Below are 17237 nucleotides of genomic sequence, written 5' to 3'. Positions count from 1 at the left end.
GTGCTTACAAGGAAGTCAAACTCGATTACTGTTAGTGGGACACTCAACTATAATTTTGAGATTGCGCAGTCTTTGTCGGTTACGAAAAAAGGTAAGCGACCGAAAGATATAAATCCTACAGAAGTAGTTCCTGGCATCAGAGTAAAGCCATTGAAGATACAAGATGTGAGAAATTTGCTTCAGAAACACTATGGAGAGGAGTGGAACAAACATGAGAAACTGAAATGGTTTCAAAAGATTATTGACGAAAATGACACCAAGCCAGAGGTACCTGCAGAGGCTGATTGTTGTGAATGTCTCATTCAGAATACTGAGGATGATTTTGAAGTTGTTGAAGTGATTGTGTAGTTTCAAAAAACTGAAAACTATCATAGAATGTATGAAAGATCAACTTTCTTATATTTGTCTCATTTATAAAATAATCGCATTTTCTTAATTAAAATTGACAATTTTACATATTACATGTTTGTTGAATGCACCTGTCATAAATTTTAGAATTACTGACCATTTTACTATGTTAAATCAGTGCATTAGGCGTGGAGTTCAGTTACAAAGGTGGCCAGCTCCATTGTTTACTTACAAACATGGCCAACACCCTATTTAAACAGTAATTTTCTACTTAACTATGGAATATCATATGAAAATATTTATGTAAATATGAGTCTGATGTTGCTGAGAATCCGCATGAAAAAAATTAACTCAGAAGGTAAGTAGGAAATGTATTAAACAGTTTTTTGCCTCTCCTGAAAAATTTTAAGAAATGGAGGTAGCCATGTTTGTAACTGGACTACTCATATGGTTTATATTAAAACGTAAGATTAAGAAAATAGAGGCCTCCGTGACTCAGGTGGCAGTGGGCCAGTCTCTCACCGCTGGGTTTCGTGGTTCAAATCCCGGTCACTCCATGTGAGATTTGTGCTGAAAAAAGCGGAGGCAGGACATGTTTTTCTCCGGGTACTCCGGTTTCCCCTGCCATCTTCCATTCCAGCAACACACTCCACTATCGTCCGGCTCCATGGCTAAATGGTTAGCGTGCTGGCCTTTGGTGACAGGGGTCCCGGGTTCGATTCCCGGCAGGGTCGGGAATTTTAACCATAATTGGTTAATTTCGCTGGCACAGGGGCTGGGTGCATGTGTCGTCTTCATCATCATATCATCCTCATCACTACGCGCAGGTCGCCTATGGGTGTCAAATCAAAAAGACTTGCACTTGGCGAGCCGAACTTGCCCTCGGACACTCTCGGCACTAAAAGCCATACGCCATGTTTTTTCTCCACTATCATTTCATTTCATCTGTCAGTCGTCCGACTCGTTGGCTGAATGGTCAGCGTACTGACCTTCTGTTCAGAGGGTTCCGGGTTCGATTCCCGGCCAGGTCGGGGATTTTAACCTTCATTGGTTAATTCCAATGGCCCGGGGGTTGGGTGTTTGTGCTGTCCCCAACATCCCTGCAACTCACACACCACACATAACACTATCATCCACCACAATGACACGCAGTTACCTACACATGGCAGATGCCGCCGACCCTCATCGGAGGGTCTGCCTTACAAGGGCTTCACTCGGCTAGAAATAGCCACACGAAACTAAAATCTGTCAGTCATTAATCATTGCCCCAGAGAAGTGCGACAGGCTTCGCAAGCCGGCACAGTTCCCATCCTCGCCGCTAGATGGGGCTTCGTTCGTTCCATTCCTGACCCGGTCAAATGACTAAACAAGCTGGAGGACTTGCATTAAGAAAATGTGTTGTGCATTTTGATAAATATACAAAGCCGAGAGAGAGTTTATTGTAAACATTATATTCACAGGATGTTTCTTGCGCGTGATAAACAATGGTTTATTGCTGTGTACCATTCTGCCAAAGTAAACTTCAGAAAAGTGGTGGCATTTCTTTCCACAAGCAAATGTATAACTACGAGAAAAATGGGTCAAAATTATATCATGTCGGGGTGACGAGAAGAATAGCATGTGGCAACCTTCCTCGAAGTCTGTAGTATGTAGTGAACATTTTGAAAGCACATGCTTTAGCATTTTTACTAAAACTAGCCGCAGTCAATGCCAACACTTTTTAAGTGTATCCATCATATTTGCATGGCAGGACTAGGCTATGTACTACTACTACTAAAATGTTCTCATTCCTCCCCTGAAGGAGGAGGCGGGCCTCTTAGACGGTGACGCCGTCTCTCAGGCCGGGAGATTTGTTACGTTGAAGGAGATGCTCGGAGAAGGTGAGGGGGTTGGTGGCCTTTACCAGAAGTTGTTCCGGCATTCACTTTAGTGCAGGAGAATGGAACACCACGGAAATCCATTCTCAGGGCAGTCGACAGTGGGGACAGAAGTGAAGAGCCACGGTAGAGCCATGGCCAGCCCTCCTCTGTTCAGTTGGCCGGTCGGAGTGCAAAGCTGTGGGACCACGGACCAGCCGTGGCCACTTGTGGACCGAGATCCACTCTGCATTCATCAACGTAGGTTATGTGAATACTGCAGTGTATCAAAATATACTATGGAGTATTTTCATTTTTATTAGGTCGTGAACTTTCCGGTTGCAATGATACTACCTCATTTGTATGAGCTCATCTTGAATTACTGAGTGATACATTTATTTTTCTTCATTAAACGTCATAGAAATATCACTTCCCTACTCAAAACGCAATTTTTTATATTTGTAATGTGCTTTTATGTGCAAGTTATTCTCGTAATGCCAATTGGAATCGTGCTGAGGAATGGAGGGAAAACCTGACATCCAGCGGCGCTATTTGAACTGCTGCTACTCTGTCAATTTAGTACTTGAAGAGGCCGTGCATTCAGAGGCCTTTACTTATCTCGTAGGCAACGATAACACCTAGGGACGTTCCGATACACCGTACTAAAGTATCGATATTTCCTTCGACATAGACATGCCGATATTATCCTACTATCAAAACAAAATGTCGATATATCTCGACATCAAATTATTTTTTTCAAAATACAAGGATTTGAAATTATATTGAAGTTCTATAAGACGGGGACCACGGCAGTTCCAAGAAAAACAAGAAAATTAAGAGAATCAAATACACTGACTGACAGAGCAAACGCAACACCAAGAAGGAGTGGTCAGAACTTTATGCCAATTGCAGGGTAGACTGACGTCACTGAGGTATGCTCATGATGTGAAATGCGCCGCTGTGCTGCGCACGTAGCGAACGATAAATGGGACACGGCGTTGGCGAATGGCCCACTTTGTACCGTGATTTCTCAGCCGACAGTCATTGTAGAACGTGTTGTCGTGTGCCAGAGGACACGTGTATAGCTAAGAATGCCAGGCCGCCGTCAACGGAGGCATTTCCAGCAGACAGACGACTTTACGAGGGGTATGGTGATCGGGCTGAGAAGGGCAGGTTGGTCGCTTCGTCAAATCGCAGCCGATACCCATAGGGATGTGTCCACGGTGCAGCGCCTGTGGCGAAGATGGTTGGCGCAGGGACATGTGGATCGTGCGAGGGGTCCAGGCGCAGCCCGAGTGACGTCAGCACGCGAGGATCGGCGCATCCGCCGCCAAGCGGTGGCAGCCCCGCACGAAACGTCAACCGCCATTCTTCAGCATGTGCAAGACACCCTGGCTGTTCCAATATCGACCAGAATAATTTCCCGTCGATTGGTTGAAGGAGGCCTGCACTCCCGGCGTCCGCTCAGAAGACTACCATTGACTCCACAGCATAGACGTGCACGCCTGGCATGGTGCCAGGCTAGAGCGACTTGGATGAGGGAATGGCGGAACGTCGTGTTCTCCGATGAGTCACGCTTCTGTTCTGTCAGTGATAGTCACCGCAGACGAGTGTGGCGTCGGCGTGGAGAAAGGTCAAATCCGGCAGTAAATGTGGAGCGCCCTACCGCTAGACAACGCAGCATCATGGTTTGGGGCGCTATTGCGTATGATTCCACGTCACCTCTAGTGCGTATTCAAGGCACGTTAAATGCCCACCGCTACGTGCAGCATGTGCTGCGGCCGGTGGCACTCCCGTACCATCAGGGGCTGCCCAATGCTCTGTTTCAGCAGGATAATGCCCGCCCACACACTGCTCGCATCTCCCAACAGGCTCTACGAGATGTACAGATGCTTCCGTGGCCAGCGTACTATCCGGATCTCTCACCAATCGAACACGTGTGGGATCTCATTGGACGCCGTTTGCAAACTCTGCCCCAGCCTCGTACGGACGACCAACTGTGGCAAATGGTTGACAGAGAATGGAGAACCATCTCTCAGGACACCATCCGCACTCTTATTGACTCTGTACCTCGACGTGTTTCTACGTGCATCGCCGCTCGCGGTGGTCCTACATCCTACTGAGTCGATGCCGTGCGCATTGTGTAACCTGCATATCGGTTTGAAATAAACATCAATTATTCGTCCGTGCCGTCTCTGTTTTTCCCCAACTTTCATCCCTTTCGAACCACTCCTCTTTGGTGTTGCATTGTCACTGTCAGTCAGTGTATCATGACCAAAATATTTTGTGTAAAATGGTATCAGCAGCAAAGTACAAAACATCAAAACCTAATTCAACCATGAGTTCTAACACCTTAAGCGTCTGAGTTACTGTTATTCACCAGAAAAAAAGACCAATAACATCTTTATTCCCAGAATGCAATGATAAAGCCATAAATACTTGCACGGTAGATTCTGCATCATATTCTCAACTATTTTCGGCCATTTTTACTCATTTACGATGTTTATATGAACTTAATCAAGCATTACTGACACTATGTTTTCACCCTCTTTCACAGGTGTACTTAGTTATTTCATAAAACGAATTATTCAGGATCTATGCCTCGATCGCTGGCGCCTATTGACATAAATATATCTTGTGACTGAGGGTCAATGAAAATTTCTGTTTCGGAAGTATAACCCTAGCAACCGTGCAGGCTGGTGCTCATCTGAAAGTAGCAGCCGTTGGTGGATATATTCCATGGATAATTAAACCGTGAATTCCAGTAGCAAGATGAACTCAACCAACCAGTCGCGTGCACAGGCAGAATACCAATATTGATATTTATGCATTGAGGTCTGATGATATTGTAGTTGGTCTTGGACTCTTGGGTTATCATTCACGATATATCGATACCGTTTGAATATACCGATATATTATGTGCAATAAATATCGATTATCGAAAATAAGCTTTCAGTATATCGCAATATCAATATATCGGTATTTTTAAAAAAATTGCCATCCCTAGGCCTAGGAGAATTGGTCGTTTAGCTCGGTGGGCTATTAGAATCTTGGCATTCCAGTTTGAGGTCCGTCATATTCGGGAGTCGAAGTGGGTAACGAGCCCGTTTCTGCTCTGTTGGATTCGGGTAGTGTGGTTTCTCTTGTGAGCGAGAAGTGGTATACCTAGCAAAAATCGGTCTGTAAGTTATCTGATTTGAAACCCGTGTCCTTTTCTTGCGTCTCTGCCAACTGATCTAAGGTCGAAATTATAGGGGTCGTCAAAGGTAAAATTGTATTGTATTGTATTTTATTTCGTCCAACTGATCATACAGTGATATGGGACACGTCAATAATCATATTTACAGTAACAAAGGATAAAAACAGTAATATACATGCCATGATAAATAAAGAGAAATATACAATGTGGTAAAGAGGCACAGATTTAAAAAATGTGATACATAAGTTAATTTTCAAGAGCTAAGTATTCTTCAATAGAATAAAAACAATGGTTAAAACAAGTTTGAATAATTCTTTCTTAAATTTTGAACATGGTTTTATCTGCTTAATGCAGTCTGGTAATTTATTAAATAAATATACTCCTGCATAACTCAAACTTGATTCACATAGCTTAGTTTTGTGTGGTTCTATGTGCAGACTGTGTCTATTTCTAGTATTATACCTATGTACATCAGAGTTTATGGTGTAGCTGTTTACATTCTCCTTCATATATACAAGTGTATGGAAGATATAAAGGCTAGGCAATGGTAAAATAAAATAAAGTTTAAAGTATTTCTTGCAGCTTGTCCTCCTGCCGACACCGGCCATTCCTCTAATTGTTTTCTTTTGTAGCTTAAAGATGACTTCGCTATATCGTGAATTCCCCCAGTAAATGATTCCATAGTTTAGTATGGGATGGACATATGCAAAATACATAATTTGGCAAGCCTTTAAATTAAAACTATTTTTCAAAGATATTATCATGAAATAAATTCTACTAAGTTTTTTCCCTACAAACTCTGTATGTTTTTCCCAGGTTAATGATTCATCCATCCACAAGCCAAGAAACTTTGTTGATGATGAGTACTCAATTATGGTCTCTCCAAATGATATTGGACTAATTTCCATATTTAAATTAATCTTATGGTGAAATCTAATCACAGAAGTTTTCTGTTTACTTAAAATTAATTTATTATCTTCAAGCCAGCTCAGGATATTACTCACTATATTGCCTGCCTTCAATTCTAACCCTTCAGAACTTTCATCAGCTACAAAAACAGTAATATCATCTGCAAACACATTTAATTGCACTCCTTGAATATCATTGACAATTTGGACGATATCATTAATAAATACTAAAAATAATAATGGTCCTAAAACTGACCCCTGTGGAACACCATGATCAATGTTTCTGGCACAGGAATACACATTCTTAATTACATTTTTGCTCAAATCAGTACCGGTATATGATATTTCAACAATCTGTCTTCTATCCCCTAAAAATGATTTGAACCAGTCATAGGCCGTTCCACGAACTCCATACATGTATAACTTTTCTAAAAGCAAGCCGTGGTCAATTATATCAAAAGCTTTTGTTAAGTTCAAGAAAATACCTAAACATGCACCCTTCCCATCTAGTGTGTCATATATCCGTTCAATAAAGTTAATGAATGCTGTGGTAGTTGATCTATTTTTACGAAAGCCATTCTGGCAACCAGCTAATATATTATGCTTCTCTAAGAATGATAACAGTCTATCGTACATAATTCTTTCCAGTATTTTGGAGAATACAGAGGGGAGGCAAACAGGCCTATAGTTACCAGCATCTTCTTCACTACCCTTTTTATATATCGGAACAACTTTGGTTGCCTTGAATTTGTCTGGAAATTTACCAGTGGTTAGTGACAAATTTATCAAGTAACAGAGAGGCTTGATTATGTATTGGTAACAGCATTTAATAAGGTAGTTTGAATAACCATCTAAACCAGAAGACTTCTTTTTACCCATCTCTTTTATTATCTTATCTATCTCTAGCTCAGTCACAGGAGTAAGAAACATGGATGATACATTCCTGTGAACTGTATTCAAGTTTGTTCTTGTCAATGATGTTTGAAAATTTTCCGTTAACCTCAAAACTGCTTCTACAAAATAGTTACTAAATATTTCTGCAACTTCTTCTGGATCACTGACTTCTTTCCCTGCATTTGTAAGAGTAATATTATTTTTTAATGGAACTAGAGTACCTTTATCCCTTTTTATAATGTTCCACATACATTTACACGTGTTTTTAGAATTTTTTAGCTCATTCTCATTATGCAATCTTTTGTAAGCCTTCAAAACTTCTCGATATATGTTCTTATATTTCTTATAATAATCCTTAAATTCAGATGAGGTGTCACTCCCTTTCACACATTTGCTTAAAAACCTTAATTGTCTACTTGAATTTCTAATTCCTGTTGTAATCCACCCATTCCTACAATTCTTTACAATTACCCTTTTGACTGGTATTGCCACTTGATAATAATAATCGAACTAGCCCAAAAACTCACTGAAGGCCTCATTAGTTGAGTTATTTCTATATACACTCTCCCAAGTTTCCTTGGCCAATAACTGGTTAAAATATGAAATATTTTCCTTGTTGCACATTCTAGTTTCCCTATAAATTACACTGTTATTTTTTAAATTATGGTTTCCTATTACCTTAAAATTTAGATGCAAAATTTGAGCAAAATGATCTGAAAAACCTGTATCATAAACTTCTATTTCATAGTTCCACATTTCCTCATTCAATACAACTTGATCTACTGCTGACTTTGTATCCCCAGATATTCTAGTTGGTTGATTTACAACTGCCTTTAGACCGTACAAGGAAAACAACATTTCTAGCCTTTGCTTATCTCGCCCACCATTATTCCCTAAAAAATCTACATTGAAGTCACCCATGATTATTACATTTTTGTTCTTATTCTGTAGGTCATCTAAAATAATTTCAATATTATTATAAAAAGTTTCAACATTACTAGAAGGATTTCTATAAATGCATATAAGTATTAACTTATAATCCACTAGTTCAACAAAGCTAGCCTCGAAATGATCCTATACATACAGATATTCAAATTTATCCAACTGCTTACATTTGATATTATTATTCACATATATACATGAACCTCCGCACTTCATTTTCTTTCTACAAAACTTACTTGCAAGAGCATAACCTTCTAATACAAAGTTTGAAATCTCATCCTCTATCAACCAATGTTCAGTTAAGCATAAAACATCATACCCTTGAAGGTTATCTGCCAACAGAACCTCCATACTTAGAATTTTATTTCTTAAAGATTGAACATTCTGGTGGAAAAAATTTAGCTCTCCCTTTAGATTATAACTATTGCTACCTTTTACCTTAAAAATCCTGCTCTAGTAATACTGATCGTTTCCTTGTCATACTTGACGTTCTTATTTCTGGTTGTTTAGCTTTCCCTCCTTCAGTTCGTCCTGATGGTGCTCCAACATCCAACTTCTCCAGTAACTCCTCTCCTCGTTCATCCATCTGACTGCTACTGACGATCTCAATGGTTTACTCACAAGTTTTCCCTGAGTACTCGGTGCTTTCTGTTATTGCTGTGTCTGATGATTGTGGTAGAATCACATTAATCACTTTCAGCTGATTTTCTTCTCCTAGGCATCCTTCTTTAGTGGTAGCACTCACCTCAACTACTTCCTCAACTCTTCTTACTTTCATTACCTGCAAACGTTCTGCAACTTCCTCATCTTTATCGAACAGCAGTGGTATGGCATTAGTCGTGATAGTTGTTCCTGGAGTCTGTTGTATTTTCTTTCTTATCATATTACATAGCTGCTTTTTCCCTCTTCTGCTAAGATGCATGCCATGATTTGTGAAATATCCTCGATCCACATTGCTCATATCAATTATTTCTGTATTTTCAAAGCATTTGACAATTTTCGGTAGCCGCCTGTTTTTATCATCAACTACCTTATTTACACAAGACCATTCAATTAAATCATGCCGATGTGGAATATTACATAATATTACATTGGTGGTCTTTAATTTGCAAAGTGCTTTCTTCACCCCAGAAATCACATTTGATGCTTCATTTCTAGCAATATCATTCGTCCCTGCCATAATAACCACGTAGTCATTCTCATTAAGTGTTCCCATCTCTTCCATATCTGACTGAAGAACCTCTTTGAATTTGCATTTCCAATTACACTTGGAGGTTTCCGTTGTATGCAGCTAAAAAATTTGTCATATCCCATCATTCTGGGGACAAATTACTTTTCTTCCTCAGGTTTGGTGTTAGATATGCAGAATCACTTCTGCTGGTTCAGGTTTTGTGATATGGTAAAAATTCCTTTAATTATGTGTGATTCTGCTTCAGTCTTTTCTGTTACGCCCCCTCCCCAGAGTGAGATGGTGTCAGATCTTAGCCATCTGCCTGAGGATTAGGCGGAAAGAGTTAGGAAGATCTGTAGCACATTTTTGGATGTTTTCATGGAGAAGTTAGGCATGACTAACATCCCGGAACATAAGATTGACGTGACTAATTCGACACGTTAGGATCCCTCCTTATCGTATCTCCCCTCCCAAAATGAAGGCCTTAAAGAAGATTATCGATAAGATGCCGGATGAGAGAATTATACGCCGTCCACTTCCGCCTATTCTTCACATATTTTTCTCGTCCCCAAACGTCAGGGTGGGTTTAGGCCTGTTCTGGATTTAAGGGTGTTGAACAAAAAGATTGTGTTACAATCCGTTCTGCTTCCTGATTTACACTCTTATTTTTCATAATTCAAGAGGGGTAGGTATTTTACGGTCTTGAATCAAGCTTATTATCAGATTCCCCTCGCCAAAGAATCGCGTAATTTGATGGCTTTTGCGAAAGACTGGAATCTTTACGAATTTTGACGCTTGCCTTTTTGTATTTCCACTAGCGCCGCGGTGCTCACTAAACTCTTGGATAAACTCTTTTCTGACATCAAGTTCAATTATCTGTATCTTAAATTGGATGATGTAGTTGTTTATTCAAAAACCTTCGAGGATCACCTCCTACATCTTAATGAAGTGTTGTCACATCTTCGTAAAACCAGTCTGGTGGTCAAGCCCTCAAATGTTTCCTTTGCTAAGCCCCAAATGTCATTTCTTGGGCCTATTGTCTCGTCTGGCGATGTTTCGGTGGATCAATCTCGTACCCAGGCCATTCGTGAGTTCTGTCCTCCCAAGGATGTGAAAGGGGTTGCTCGTTTTGTGGGCATGGTTAATTTTCTTTCGCAAATTCATCCTGGACTTTGCTAAGTGTGCCACCTCACTTAACTCCTTACATCCTAAGGGGGTTAAGTTTGAGTGGAGTCCGTCCCAGCAAGCAGCTTTTGAGGATCTAAAGTTAGCTATTTCCAATGCCCTTGTCTTGGCAATGCTCGACTTTTCTAAAACCTTTATTTCTGACAACGTGCTTGCCGACACTCTTAGTCATATGTTTTCTCATAATTTTGTTCAAGATGATAATGCCTTAACTCCCGAACCTCTTAGCTCATTGTTCATCTCGGGGACGATTTTGTCCGATGCTCCTTTGTTGTACCACAATGTGGTGAAGTTCCAAAATGAAGATCCTGTGTTAAGATCCATTAACCAAGATTTAAAGAAAGGGAACACCGTCGCCCCTTATGGCTTGAGAAATGGGGTTCTTTGTTGTCCATCTCGCCACGATCAAAAGATGAAGGTAGTGGTGCCCTCCGTATTGGTACCCATGGCATTTCAATACTATCATGAGACTCTCCTAGCTGGTCATCAAGGAGTGTTCAAAACGAGAGAAAAATTAGAGAGAATTTCATTTGGAAGGGACTCGATGGGGAAGTTCAAGAACTGGTTAAGGCTTGTACGATCTGCAGGGTTAGAAAGCCAGCGTTCAATATCAAGGTAGGATTTTTGTCATCTACTGAAGCGTATTTTCATTGATTATGTGGGCCATCTCCCCAAATCGAAAGGTGATGGGAATGGATTCATTTTCGTTTGTGTCGATGGGTTTACCCGTTTTACATGACTGTTCCCTACCAAACTCGCTAGCGCTGACATCACGGTAAGATGTCTGAAAATAATTTGTTTCTACCTTTGGCCCTTGTCAGTTTTTAGTTTCGGTTAATGCTAGAGCTTTTACTTCTAACTTATTTAGGGAGTTTTGTTTTAGCCTCTCTATCTCGCAGATTACTACTTCCCAATACTACCCTCAGCCTTCGTATGCCGAGAGGGTGGACGGCAATTTGCGTTCCGTTCTTATTGCCTTTCATCATGATGATGTTTTGAGGTGGGATATGTCGATACCCTGGTTAGCCTTCAACTTTAACTCTGCCATTCATGAGGCCCATAAATGTTCGCCCTTCTCTCTCATGTCTTCCTTCGTCCCTAATTCTCCCCTGTCCAACTTGAGGGGCATTAATAAGTTATTGCCTGAGAACATTGATCCCCCTAATATTAGGGCCACTTGGAAGCGAGCTATGGAAAATCTTAAGGTTCCCATTAAAAAAAAACAGGAACGCTATAATCAAGGGCGTCGTCCTTCCAAGCTGGCCATCGGTGATAGTGTATTTGTAAAGAAATTTGTTTCATCTGGAAAGTTAGCTCCTCACTTTTGGGGACGCTGTACTGTGTTGGATTTTCTTTCTCCTGTCACCTTACTTGTTAGGGACCTCGCGGTGGAAAGGATTTTTAGAGTCCACCTCTCTCAGGTCAAACTGGCTTAGTTTTTTGAGTTCTTTGATTTTGGGACAATATATTTGCCTTGCTTTGGCCAAATTAAGGAGGGTTCCCTGTTATCTTTGGTGATTGTATTATGGTTATTTCCCTCTGGGGCATAAAATCTTTATTATTCTTGTTTCATTACATGTTGTGCTCTTTCTTCCTCTGGTCTTGGTCCTCCTGTATCCCCCCTCCCATCCTTTGTTCCTTCTCATATTACTCCATGCCCATGCTTGGTCACCTCTTGTGAGGTGGCCCTTGTGCCCTTCTGCCTGTCCTTCCATCGAATTTGACATCTTTGGAAAAAATTAGCTGGCTCTGCGTTTCATGTTTCCAGCTTTCTGGAAGATCCAACCTTGCCGTAGCTTTCTGAGAGGGCCCTCATGGGAGCTTGCTTGTGGTCACTACGTCTCCAGGAGCCATGTGTCTCGGCTTGCTATGAACTGACTTCAGCACATCGAGAGCCCCGCTCCTTTCTGCTGTTCCAGCTCCTTTCTTGGTGGTCGACTGATTTTGTTGGCTGTCTGGCCTGTTCAATGGTGACGGAGTCTAAGGACCGTGTGCTCATTACTACGCACAATCATTTCAGCCTCCTTGGCCGAACCTATTTTTGCTTACTCCGCCTGGAGCCTGTCTTCAGTGTTTATTGTGTGGATGTACATCCTGGGATACATTCCCTTGTTTTCCGAGCAAGTATGCTCGCATGTAATATGAGCAGTTCTCAAGTCTGTTTCTAAAACGTTCCTTCAAGAAATTTAACATCAAGCATGATTGAACTTGCATTTATTGTTAAATGTTTTACCATGACTCGTCTTTCCCTACTTGGTGTTTAAGAAGGTCTGTACTGTGGGAACTCCCCACCACCTTATCGTTTTATATAGCCTGGCCTTTGTGTTATTATGCTTGCAAGCTGTGTGCGTGAGTTTTCCCTTTTAATCTGTATTCATGTAATTGTATGTTTTACTCTTGATTCATTTAACTTTACGTATAATGAAGTTATTATCACCCTTCTCCCTAATGATGACTCCAGAGTAAAAGGGAATTCGTTCCCGCTCTGGAGTACTTATCTTCCCATTGCTGGCAAGTGTCCCTCTTGGATCCATCTCCTAGGGTGATGCGCCCCGCCTCTCTTGGTCTGCCAATGAGAGTCGAGTGGCTTTGCGCATGAGCCTGGCCTCGTCTAGGCCGGGGGTTTGCTTGGAGAGTTCGTGGTCATTCTTTGTCTTGAGCTCGTACGCCGCACATTTCAGGCTGGTCCCGCATCAGGCTCGAACTAACCACTCACGGGCATGGAGGTAAGATTGTAAGATTTTCAGTGTGGGTAGCGAATGAAGGGAGGATCGAGGTGGTTGAAAGCAAACTTGCTTTGAGGGCATGTAGGGCTGTGTGTGTAAAGTCCTATAACAACGTGTTTTTAAGGCCTTGGGCTTTGTTTATTTATTGAAAGTTCAAACTATGTTCATATTCTAGTCACTGTAAAACTGATATTTGTGATCTCTATATTTATTGCCCTTTTTGAATGGAGACAGACACTTGTAAATATTATTTTGAGTAATCTTAAATTGTTCGAAAGATATAGACTCTCAAAGTCTCCTTTGTAATCACTTTGAACAGGCTGGAGACATTTCCTACTATTATTCTGTATGAAAAATATGAGGTGCCAGTGAATTTTTGGAGAACATAAATGTTTTTATAAGCCCTTCGGGCGTGTAAGCCTTGTGCTTGTAGTTACTGTTTTTACGATTCGTGTTAATTTCTTAGGATACCCTAAATTTAGGATGATATTTTCATGTTCCCAGAATTACCTGGTACTAGGCTGGTATTGTGAATAACAGGGAACTCTCCTCTTCTTGAACTTTGTATTAGCGAGGTTTTTCTTCGCGAGGGCTTGTTCCCTCTACTATGTCTTGCAAGGTTAACGGGTTTAAAAAAAAGAAAAGGGGAACTCTATCCTATTAGTTACTATGTAAGTTATTGATTTTATTTGAGTGTGTTCATTTAGTCGTTTAAAGAGGTTTGTTAACGAAGTAATGCGAATTAGTCCTTTTAAATGTAATAAATCTTGGACTTTCTAAACTACTTGTGCTATTCATTCCAGCCCCCAAGGCCAACTCCTTCTTTCAAAATGCTACCAGTGTAATTGCTGGTACACTATATACCCAATCTGATAAGGCATTTTCCAGTAACGAAAATTGTGAGAAAACAAGTGAGCAGATTTCAATAAGTGACCCTTCATAGTAGTTTCTATAGGACAGTCAATTTTTCTTCATAATTCTCTAATTTACTTCAAGTAGTTTCAAGGTCTTCTGCTAGATAGCATGGTGCGGGATCATGAACCGTGTGGCAGCCAGTATCATCGCTATTTGCACTATAACAGGAGATTTGCCAGTTTCAGGCAGTAGCATGTTAGTCAACTAGTAATGAAGTTATAATGAGCCGTGGTCAGAAAATTTCTTGTTATGAACTTACAGAGTTACCTCCGCTATATAAAACTGAGACTACTAATCAATATACTGCTATGTCTGCCAGGAGACATCTTCGTAGACATAATCGATCCTACCCACCAGATTCAACAACAACAAAATTGCAAAGACTAACTGCGGTTTCACCCAGACACCATAAACAGTGTGTTTCTTCATTACACAAGCTCATTAGTATTATATAATACAAAATAATGTACTCAGAAATCACAATATGATACATTTAGCAACCAACCTTGATAACATGAAGCAGGTTCATCGCTGTTGTCCCCACAATGGTCAAAACCATCACAATACAGCTGTGATGGGATACAGCGATGATTTTGGCAAAGAGTGTCTGAACCTGTAAAGCAATCTGCAAAAGACGAAGGTTATTTAACATTCAGTAACACAGCGGGAATAAAAATCAACTTTACTGTATAGCGTAACCATAGCAACAAAGGAATTAAGAAGAAAACAACTGCAAAAATTTTCAGCATAACATACCATATAAATACATATACAGACCTATATATATTATTAGCAGGATTCACAAACCTCTATAACTGAAGGATGTGTACACAATGGCTAGTCGGGAGGTGGGACTAAATGTGCCCCTCAAACTCACATAGAACCCTACATCCACTGGTACAACATGCTCTCTATGACGAGGTGGTTGTAACTGTGAGATGGGGTGCCTCATAGTTTCTAGAACTGGCTGTTCTGATGTCAAACCTCGAAGCACTTGAAGTTCTGTATTTCCTGCTGAAACCATAACATAGCACAAAATTTAGAGCCCTATAAATTTATTTGAATGATTCATACTCAAGAGCAAGAGTCAGCCAGATTGTGACAATTTTATTTGTAGGATCTCACTTTTCAAGAGTACCTCATTTGTAAGAGGTATTTTCATATATCCTCCAATATTATATACGAATAAGTTATATTTGGTTCCCTACCATGATTGAAAGAGTAATCTATTCTAAAGATAATTTTTTACTCAAAATAATTCATCAACATTTGACCACTGTACATCAAGATGTTTGAAACTGAATATCATTACTTTTTTATAGGAGTATAACTTACACAAGTTCAAACTTTTCTGGTCAAGGAGAATTTCAGTATATACAGTAGTACACCCATTCACAGAAAATTAAAATTCGTTCAAGGTCCACCTATTCAATAACATTTTATTGTGATTCAATCACATGTTATTTCGGCATCTATGTGCCATCATTAGCCTTAAGTGCAAATTAAACAATTATATATATATGTTATGCCTAAAACCTCTAAAACACATTTTAACACATTATAAAATACATTACTGTAATGATACATGAGATAAGTTAAAGTTATGTTACAAATGAATGCTATGATATAAAATTCTTCAAATTCCGGCAATTTGTACAGCCTGTGTACATCCGGGTTTTAGTAACTTCCATACATTGCTTCCAATGTCTAACTTGGCTAATTTCTTCTACAGGTTTAAATTGAAATGAGAATTTCATCCTCTAGTCATATCACAATCTTACATGACAAATTAAACTTCCCTGGAACCACCAAATATCAAGTGAATAAGTGTCACCCATATAGACAGCATAAAACAGCACAAACTCACTTAACCCAGATGTACACAGACTGGACTATATAACAGAAAACAAATTGCCAGAATTTTAACACTTAATCGGGCGCGTAGCGGTCTAAACGACCGACCTCTAAAAGTTTTGGTCAGGGAATCCATCTGAAGGTCAGCTATGCCAGTACCTACTAATACTACAGGCCTTACAACAGATGTGTCGTGAGGTATGTGACGTCACGGGGATAGGCAGACGTGGCCAGTTGACGACCCAGCGTTTAGATCACAGCAAAGAGAGAGATTCCTTGGCGGTGAAAGGAGGAACTAAGCATAGTAGAGGTGCCAACGTCTATTATTTCACCCCACGTATGGAATATTAATTCCACGCTCAGCATCGTAAATAAATGTGATTATAATGACCTACAAAGAACAGCGAAGTTCATTAATGAATAAAAACGGTTAAATGTATTTCGAACCAATTTATTTTCCCTTCCCTGCCTCTTCACCTGGAGAAAAATTGAAGTTTCCATGTTGGCACCCCTACTGTAATGAGTATCATCAAACATGGCTGCTATATTGAGTTGTGCGTGAGGAACATGCAATTAAATAATGCTGTGCTGAATCTGTTTAATACTGGCGTATGGTCGAAATAATTAGTGTAGTGTACCGGTATTACAGTTCGTAGAAGAATGGTGTTTAAATGTTCCGTTCCCCGCTGCAGGGGAAATTATGATAAAGAATCCCGTGTAGCTGTGTTTTCCTTCCCAAGCGATGAGGGACTTCGCAAGATATGGGTTAACGCAATACGCTGAGACAATTTCCAGGTCACGCAGAATTCAAAGGTAAGCTCAGTACTTATATTTTGAAAATTCTGTTCGTTTTAGGTTGTGAGCTCTTATTTTTCACTTAAAGGTCTAGGAAGCTTGTTATACCGTATTCATTATCTCTCAAACTGAACCAGGTGATAAATGTGAACATTTAAGATTTATAATATTTGAGTCTAAGACCACCCTAATTTGAACCACACACATCAAGTTGCTGTCCTGTTCCACATTTTAACTGCCCACCTTGAGATGATTATCCGTAGTTAATTAATTACCTCACTGTTTTCTAAGGTATTGGCATAACAAATTAGACTTTTCTTTTTCTTTTTAAGGTCTGTGACCTGCATTTCAGTGAGGACCAAATCCTGAGGCATAGTGACTGCTATGACAGTAAGACTGGAAATAAGTGTTGTATAACTCTTCAGAAACCTCGTCTGAAACAGG

The 17237-nt window shown here is 40.2% G+C and overlaps 1 protein-coding gene across 1 annotated transcript in view; it reads right to left on the bottom strand.

The window, feature by feature from the left end:
* Positions 1–17237, bottom strand: part of Culd (CUB and LDLa domain) — a 374725-nt gene that overhangs the window by 148743 nt on the left and 208745 nt on the right. Inside the window, exons 10-11 of the mRNA XM_068226057.1 lie at positions 14952–15158; positions 14650–14769 (exon numbers count right to left, since the gene is read on the bottom strand). Coding sequence (XP_068082158.1) covers positions 14650–14769; positions 14952–15158 — 327 coding nt within the window. The remainder of the gene's footprint in view (positions 1–14649; positions 14770–14951; positions 15159–17237) is intronic.

The sequence above is a fragment of the Anabrus simplex genome, chromosome 2 (assembly GCF_040414725.1).
Source record: "Anabrus simplex isolate iqAnaSimp1 chromosome 2, ASM4041472v1, whole genome shotgun sequence".
NCBI lineage: Eukaryota > Metazoa > Arthropoda > Insecta > Orthoptera > Tettigoniidae > Anabrus > Anabrus simplex.
Note: the sequence above shows the minus strand (reverse complement) of the source record. Positions and strands in the feature narration are given on the sequence as shown.